The sequence below is a fragment of the Cetorhinus maximus genome, chromosome 14, assembly GCF_964194155.1.
Source record: "Cetorhinus maximus chromosome 14, sCetMax3.hap1.1, whole genome shotgun sequence".
Taxonomy (NCBI): Eukaryota; Metazoa; Chordata; class Chondrichthyes; order Lamniformes; family Cetorhinidae; genus Cetorhinus; species Cetorhinus maximus.
Genome location: NC_135892.1, coordinates 34,804,436 through 34,813,597, shown reverse-complemented (window position 1 = coordinate 34,813,597; position 9,162 = coordinate 34,804,436). Strand labels below are relative to the sequence as shown.

At 41.6% G+C, this 9,162-nt stretch overlaps 1 protein-coding gene across 1 annotated transcript; it reads left to right on the top strand.

The window, feature by feature from the left end:
• The first annotated feature begins 4,284 nt into the window (after window positions 1-4,284).
• Window positions 4,285-7,761, top strand: LOC144689584 (5-hydroxytryptamine receptor 1B-like). The gene has a single exon (XM_078556779.1). It carries the CDS (start codon window positions 5,027-5,029, stop codon window positions 6,161-6,163), a length of 1,137 nt encoding a protein of 378 aa, XP_078412905.1. The 5' UTR covers window positions 4,285-5,026; the 3' UTR covers window positions 6,164-7,761.
• Window positions 7,762-9,162: the final 1,401 nt, after the last annotated feature.

The window sequence follows — 9,162 nt, the reverse complement described above, 5'->3', positions numbered from 1 at the left end:
CCATCTGCCAAATTTTTGCCCATTTAGTAACCTATCTATATCCCTTTGCAGACTCTTTAGGTCAAATTTTGGCTACTAAGATGGGTAGCTCAAGTCTCGCTTTTTATGCCTTGGTAAAAATACCATGAGACACATGATTTTTACTCCAGGTGGGAGAGGTACAAGATAGAGTTGGGCCCGCCAACACTGGAAGCAGAGAATAGGTGCCCATGAGGCCGACGACTGCCAAGGTGGGCAGGTTAGAAGGCCCGCCACCATTCTCTGGGACTACATACTAGCTATTTTAGAAGCTATTAGGTTTTCTAGCCTGCGCCTCTCACATTTTTATCCACCCCCCAATGCCCCTCAGACCCTCCATGCCAACTCATACCCCCAACCAACCCCCATGGCCTCATTCCCTCCATGCCAACTCAATGCCACTCATGCCCCCATCCACTCCCCATAGCCCCTCATACACTCAAGCCATGTCCATAGCCACTCACAAAGTAGCCACTAGGGACAGATCTCAGGAGTCAACTGGAGATGAAAAAATAAACTTCTAACAACCTAGTACAGCTCTCACTCCTACAAACTTGATAGTAAAAATAATTTCTATTCATAAAATCAATTCAAAGTGTTTAAATGTCCTCAAATAGCTAATCTTGTATAAAAACAAACTTCTATTCTGACCCCACATCAAAGACAACTAATTCTTTCCTATCCTCTTTAAGCTGCCAATCAAACTGTGAATTCAGAACTCCTTTCTGAGATAATTGTGGCTTTTGAAACTCATCCCAGCACTCATAATGACATTATGATGGCCCTTGTTGAATGTCAACAAAGAGCTCTATTGAAACTACAGGACCAGGTGCTACTTTTTTTTCTTACCTATGCCTGTCAATACCAATGCCAAAACCAGTAGAGGTTTTTTTCAAAATTCTCACTGAGAGCTGCAGGCTGTTTTTAAGTTTAAAGAGCAAGGGATTTGAAAAACTTCAGATCATGACCAGCTATACAAACCTTATCCACTCTTCATGAATGTTTCATTCTATTTCATTAATTTGTGACTCCCACACTGCAGATTAAGGCACTTGGACCAGCCAAAATTAGGTCCGTTTGAACTCAGCACTAACTTCAAATGGCCCTGCTGAGTTCTGGTGTTCCTCCTATGTGAATCATGCCCCTCTCCCTTTCTTCTACTGGCAAAAATTGGATTTGTCAGAAATGGAGGCGGGGCTTTTGCATTCGGGTTATGCCCACCATTTGTAAAGATCCGCGGAGTCTTCCCGAAAATCCTGCTCTTTGTGTCCTCCTACCAACTTGCTTTCCCACCTATCTTTATATCATCAGCGACTTTGGCTGCAATGTACTCTGTTCCTTCATCCAAGTCATAAATATAGATTGTAAATAGTTTAGGCCCCAGCACTGATCCCTGTTATAGTTGTAGTTTGTCAACCCTTTGCTCCTCCCCTTCTGTTTCCTCTTAGTTAGCCAATCCTCTATCCATGCTTACATATTACCCCTGACAGTATGAGTGTTTATGCCTTTTAGATGACATCTTATCAAATGCCCTTTGGAAATCCAAATACCTTACATCTACTGGTTCCCCTTTATCCACCCTGCTTGTTATATCCTCAAAGAACGCTAATAAATTTGTCAAACACAATTTCCCTTGCATAAAACTATGTTGACTCTGTTGGATTGTATTATGATTTTCAAATGATTTTCTAGGGAATTTTGGATGATTACAACCAATACATCCACTTTCTCTGCAGGTACTTCTTTTAACAGGCAGGATGCAGGCCATCAGGTCCAGCCTTTTGTCCCATTAGTCTTCCTTGTTTTTTTCCCTCTAGTGACTGTGATTGGTTTACATTCCTCCCTCCCTCTTCCCCCTTGATTTTATACTATTCTTGGGATAGTTTTTGTGTCTTCTATCATGAAACAGATTTTAAAAAATACTTGTTCAAAGTCTCTGCCATTTCCCTGTTTCCCATTATTAATCCGCCAGTCTTATTCTCTAGAAGACCAATGTTAACTTTAGCTACTCTCTTCCTTTCTTTATACTGTAGAAGCTTTTACTGTCTGTTTTTATATTTCTTACTAGTTTATTGTCTTATTCAAATTTCTCCATCTTTATTCTTTACTTAGTCATCCTTTGCCGGTTTCTATCTTTTTCCCAATCTTTTGGCCTACACTCATCTTCACAGCTTTGCAGAATTGGATGAAAGCAGAGTTCTTGGATTTGTAAGGCTGGAGCAGATTCAAAGGATAGGGAGGGGTGAGGCAATGGAAGGATTTGAACACAGGTAGGAATATTTAGAAGGGGCATTGGGGAAGTGGAAACCAACAGGGCTCAGCGAGCTCAGGGGGTGATGGGTAAACAGGATTGCTGCCGGTTTGGATATGTGCAGAGGATTTGGGATGAATCATAAGATCATGGTACCGTATACCTGCTCTCACGAAATCTTAGGTGGGTCTTAGAACGAAGCGAGGACAAATTTCTGCCCTTGCTCAACTTCTAGGCTTTTCACTTTGAATCGCAGCTCAATAGAAAGGGACGTTTGAGTCCCATTACCCGAAGATTCGATGTTTGCTGTGTCTCCTAACCCGTGTCTCCTTTGGGAATCAATTAGTTCAGAGAGTTGCTATTACATTTTCCCCTTAAACTACTGTTGAGTTTGGATTATTTTTTACCTAACTGCTGAGTGCGGGTAGGTGCCTTTTCTTTCTGGGGAGCTGGAGTTTACAAATCAGGTAGTTACTATATTGGCGCATAGTATCGAATCAACAAGTTAACAGTTAACCTTTGATTTTGTCAGGCTCATTAACTAATTATGTATGTTGTGGCCAACAAATTACTAGCGGACGCTAGTTTTTTAGGTAAATATTTTTCAGCAGTAGCAGCGCGTATTCTGGCCCGAGATATACTTTCCGGAAAGTCTAAATAAGAAAATAATTGTTTAACAGAGCAAAGGAAGTATGTTCTTATAGGGAAACTTTCGGAATAACATATTGAACATCAGTAAGCTGTTACAGCATTAACTGTCGAGTTGTAAAGTCACTAGGACTCTAATAACGGTATTGCGAATAATACTTACTCATGAATGTACCGTGGATTATCTGTACATTTATTTAGCTTGCGAGACAGGTTTTGACTATTTTGACGTATTCTTATTATTGCTATTTTTGCAGCAAAAATATGTAGCTTGCTGTCTGTGACATCACTTGGTTATGCCAGCCTGTTCTAAAACATCCCCGACAGTAGGCAACAGTTAGACTATAAGGAAGGCAGAGTATAAGAAATCAAGAGAAATGTGAGACGCCCAGTGGCAGTGCTGACTGAATGAGATGGACCTCTCCTGTCCGGAGACAATGCCACTCAATGTTCCAATACGAGTCCATTCTGCAACTTGTCTCGTTTCACATTTGGAGGTAAAATGTAAATGGCCAAGCAGGAGAGGGGAAAAAAACAAAAATCGAAGTAACGAGAAGCAAAACCAGTGCGGATACAAGCAGATTAAATGTGAACTATAAAGAAACTTATTACAAGACACATTCAGATGTGATTGCTTTCTGCTTTGCCCCTGGAGCCCTTAGGTTTTGTGTGAATATTAATGACTCTCAAACTGTGCTCTTTTTAAACTAATTATGTATGACATTTCTGCCCCTGTGATACTGCACTGACATCCTTCCAGTGTAGTATCACACACGTGTATTCCCCTGACTCCAGCCAGCTTGAAGCGTTCAGTTAGTTGGGTCTCATTCCCACTTTGACTAACCATCTCTAGCGAGCCGGGAATCGCCTTAGCTAAGAGTGATGAATAAGGGAGCGACATTCTATATACACCATGAGAAGGATACACACAAGTCTAAGGTTTACATTAGCATTACCATTTATCTCCCCTTTAGTAAATCCAAGATCGACTGATGTTTTGCCTCGGTTCAAGGCCAGTAGCTAAGAGCCTCAGATAAGTCTCCATATTGTGATGCACGGCAGCTGAGGAACAACATTGCATTTTATTTGTGTTTGTAAGTGGAGAAAGTGGGAATTAGGCAGTGAGAGTAACTGAAAAGTGGAGGTGGTAAAATGTACAAAAAATAATAATTTATCAGTCGACTGTCGAAAACATCCTTTTCATCAGAATCGTCCCTATAGCCTATGTACGTCAACCAGTGCAGCCATTCTGATAGTCATTTCCCCAAAGCATCTGGTCGAGAAAGCAGGTAAAGATTATTCAAGGAGCACTATGACCCAGAGGAGGCGCTTTGTTATGCGGTAGGACTGGGAGCGGAGGGACTGTTTCAGTTTGTTCAGGCTCCCTCTCGGTGTGGGAGGGACGCTATAAAACAACGTGAAGAGTGCGGGCCAGACACAATTCCGACAAGATGCACTAAATAACACTGTATTCCAACTCAAAATACAGCGGTGGATGAATCTGAACCAATTCAGGGAAAAACACTCCCAAGAAACCCAAGAAAATGTTTGGCGTGTGTCGAAATCGACAAACGCTACGGAAACTGGCATTAGAAAAATGAAACAACTTGATGGACTCTGGATTTCGTCAGCGTCAAAAATGGAAATTACAGATGAAATATATTTATCCGGAAGTGGCAAACAATCTTTATTCAGGATATTATTTTTAACAAACCGTGTTGAACAGCTGAAAGATGAAAAGTCAGCCGGAGCAATTGTTCTCAAGTGAGATGAAAGTGAATGACCCAGCAAACATTCATGTGGACATGCAGAAGTTTACATATTAAAGCAGCCGTGTTCGGGCTGTATCACTATCCTGTGACCGAAATGTTTGGGAATATCTGCTTTTCACTTATCCCAAATAGGATGTGTTTCTGAACACGGGCACTTATTTAAATCAGTCAATTTGATGCAGAATCTGTTCCTCTGTTGCCAATAAGTCCCCGCAATTTTGTCAACCAGACATCTTAGGTGACTGTCACGGAATATTGGGCGGTAATGCGGGGGTGTCTCCATGCCGAGAGGCGCCGTTTATTGTTCTCATCGATTTGGTGATTTCCAGTCCGGGGAATGATGAACCAATCAGCCGAATGTCTGGAACCAAACAGCGTTAACTTGCAAACCAATTCGAAGAACTTAAACTGCAGCACCAAACTAGACACTGCTGGTGGGGGTGGTGGCATCACAGCACTGGGCATCTCTGTCTCGGTTTTGCTGTGTCTCCTCACCCTAGCGACTGTGTTGTCCAATGGGTTTGTAATCGCCACTATCTACCAGGCCAGGAAGCTCCACACTCCGGCCAATATCCTGATCGCCTCCCTGGCGGTCACTGATCTCCTGGTCTCTATATTAGTCATGCCTATAAGCATTGTCTATACTGTCAGCGGGACCTGGAATTTCGGACAGATCGTCTGTGATATTTGGCTGTCCTCAGACATCACCTGTTGCACCGCCTCAATTCTCCATTTATGTGTGATCGCTTTGGACAGATACTGGGCCATCACAGATGCCGTTGGGTACTCGATCAAGAGAACCCCTGAAAGAGCCGCTGGGATGATAGTCACCGTTTGGGTGATCTCAGTTTGTATTTCCATCCCACCTTTATTCTGGAGACAAGCCAAAGCCGGAGAGCTGATGCACTGCACAGTCAACACCGACCAAATCTTCTACACTGTTTATTCAACTTTTGGGGCCTTTTACATTCCTACATTGCTGCTTATCGCTCTGTATGGGAGAATCTACGTGGAGGCGAGGTCCAGAATCCTCAAACAGACACCAAAGAAGACGGGCAAGAGGCTGACCAAGGCCCAATTGGTAACCGACTCCCCGGGATCAGCTTCAATTTCTTCGGTAAACTCTCGGGCTAACGAGGCTTCCAGCGAGACCGGTTCTCCGGTTTATTTAAACCCTGTCAAAGTGAAAGTGTCTGATGCTCTGTTAGAAAGGAAGCGGATCTCAGCGGCCAGGGAGAGAAAGGCGACCAAAACTTTAGGGATAATCTTAGGAGCCTTCATCGTGTGCTGGCTGCCTTTCTTCATCATCACCTTGGTGTTACCCATCTGTAGGGAAGCTTGCTGGTTCCACCATGTCATCTTTGACTTCTTTAATTGGCTGGGCTATCTCAATTCACTCATCAATCCCATCATATACACCATGTCCAATGAAGACTTCAAGCAGGCTTTCCAAAAACTGATCCGGTTTAGATGACTGCATCATGAGCGAGTCTAATAATTGTACCGGTCAGCTCCCTTTTAGCCTGTCTCTCTCTCTCTCTCTAACGCTGTCTTTTTAAACGGTAACAAAAGTTAAGGTTAGCTGGTAGCTCTTTCGCAAATCTCAGCAACCACATCATTTGGAGCATTTGATTTCGCACTTGATTTCAAAAATATACTTAGGCATAGGGAATACTCTAGATGTATTTGTTGCGTTGATCTATTAAAAAATGGGACGAATGAGCGAGAGCTTTGGCTGACCCAAGTCAGATTCGTACAAGCAGAAGTTGAACGTCCACAAAAGAGCGTTCTTTATGCCGTGGGCTCGCTACAGCCATTCTGTACAACATTCAGAATTATATGGAGTATAGTTATTATCGATAGACACTTGATGCTGACTCACTTTGGTGAGATCCGAAGAAATTCCATATATGAAGCATGTGGCACATTGAACTAATATTAAAGCACATTTCTGGCTACGACCATAAACATCGCCAGTGCCCCGCAGTACGAAATTGGTGTTTTTGAAACCTAGCTTTGGCCGACTTTTTGAGATTGCGCCTCTTCAAAGCTTAGCCTTTTTTTAAACTGAAGTTTGAGTTTAAAAATGAAGCATCAGAAGGCCTACGAAAGGGATGCTGCGGCTTAGAAATACAATTTAAATTATAGATTTTTTCGGTTTATATTGCTTTGATCCCACACGCAGCGTTTTTATAAGGATTCTGCATTTAAAAACGCACATTATTGAATGCCACCATATGACAAAACCTCGATACAAACCAAGCTTTAAAAAGTAACCTCTGATCTCTACGTGTTGTTGCTACTTGGTTACCATAGCTTCAAATACAGAAAAGCGGAACTGGATTCAGCCCCTTATCAACACGGTGTTTTTGTGTTCTCTTAAATATATAGTTTAATTGTATCATTGCAGATTAATACCGACAGTACAAATAAAGCAATGGTTTAAGACAAATAAAACAGCGGCTGTTGATACATGACCATGCAAGGTGCATTTTTGCTAATTCTTGTTTTTCATTCTGATGATTCATGATTGATAATTAATATTAGAAAGATCAAGACAGATCTTTCATAAAACTTTTTCAACTTGTGAACAGAACCCTAGATATTTTCTTTTACCAAATGACAGTATTTTATTTTCTCTCCAGTTCTCTCCAATGAACCCAAGAAAGCTCTATTTTTTTTACACCCAGAACCATGCCAGCCTTTGGGATAAAATATACAAAAGCAGATGAAATAGTCATATTGGAGGAAAGGATTTTGGATTTTTGTTTTTTTCTGAAGGATTACAACATAAACCATTGAAAGATATATACTTTGTAGAGGAAGCTTACATTACCATACACATTCTAATACAATTATTGCTTTGTAACTATGGTAAGCTTTTAGCTTAAAAAACTGGGTTACGTGCCACATACAGAAAATGTGAATTCACTCTAAAGTTGTTGATACAAAATTATCCTTGTACGTATTGCTTAACCCAACACAAGACTGCAATGTTCTGCATGTAAACAAGGGACTGGAGCTACTAAATAAATGCTGAGAAAGCAAACTTTAATTGGATTCATTACTGATCACCAGATTCTAATGTCATTACAGTTTGTGAAGTAAAAGGTCCAGTTTAGTGGTGATGAGTGCAGTAAATGGTAAGTGACCATAACAGTGTATACCAGGCATTTAAATTTATTTTAGTATCTCAATAAGGCCACACACGTTCTGTGTAAATTAGAAGTAGTTGGGGATAAATTGGATAGTCCCTGAAACAGGCATTGGAACCATGATGTTTGATTACCCTGCGCCCTTTCAATATAATGCAGGCAGCAATATTAATGTCATGCTGCCTGCTCATGATTTCTGCATGTAGCCATCACTAATTCCACCTTTCATTGGATGAACATATCAGCAGGAGGACCAATATTGCTATTTTCTAGCACTATTTAAATCTAGCCTGCACTGCTTACAGCTGGTCTGCACCTCTTAAATAGAAAGAGCATTGTGGTTGCTTGACATGCTGATATCATTTAGAACAGTACTATGCAACAAAAAACAGTCACTGGCTGACCATGGCAGAATGCATGCATCAGGGTTCTCTAATGCTACACTGGAGGTCTTGGTGCAAGAACTGGGAAGGAAGAGAGATGTCCTCCATCTGCAAAGGAGTAGGAGGCCCTCCAGACACATGGTGAGAAGATAATGGGAACAGAGAGCCATGGAAGTCAATGTCAGGCATTTAGCCCAGAAGACCTGGATGCTATGCTGACCTCACGCAAATGGTCAAGGTCAGTGAATGCATCTTCAAATACCATATTCTATCAACTGCACCACTAGCCTCAGCCTCTACTGGCCACACATTCATTACTCACCTACCAAGAATCTGTATCAACCCAAACTCATACCTAGCATTCATGTGCTTCCTTTCACCCTTATACGCTTAACATTGTTGCAAGCCCTCACACCCACATCACTCTGCTTGCATGCCAGCTATTCAATCATGACAGCCACATCACCCAAACAAAAACAAAAAACTACTGCGGATGCTGGAAATCCAAAACAAAAACAGAATTACCTGGAAAAACTCAGCAGGTCTGGCAGCATTGGCGGAGAAGAAAAGAGTTGAACTCTTCTTTTCTGAAGGATTACAACATAAACCATTGAAAGATATATACTTTGTAGAGGAAGCTTACATTACCATACACATTCTAATACAATTATTGCTTTGTAACTATGGTAAGCTTTTAGCTTAAAAAGAAAAAACATCACCCAAACAGATTGCACAACACTGACTAACGCACTGCCCGCTCTCCTACTGGAGAAGATGGTGCACAACCAACAGCAACTGGAACTAACTGGAAGGGGAAAGATGGGACAGATGGTGCTGGCCATTATCAGAAAAGCCATTGCTGTGTCCACGGCCAGTGTCTGTGCTGAATCCATTGAAAATGATGGTGTTCTCAGATCTAAATCACTTTCCCCACA

Excerpts from the sequence above, each read along its gene's own strand:
- LOC144689584 (XM_078556779.1), top strand. The coding sequence starts at position 5,027 with ATGATGAACCAATCAGCCGAATGTCTGGAACCAAACAGCGTTAACTTG.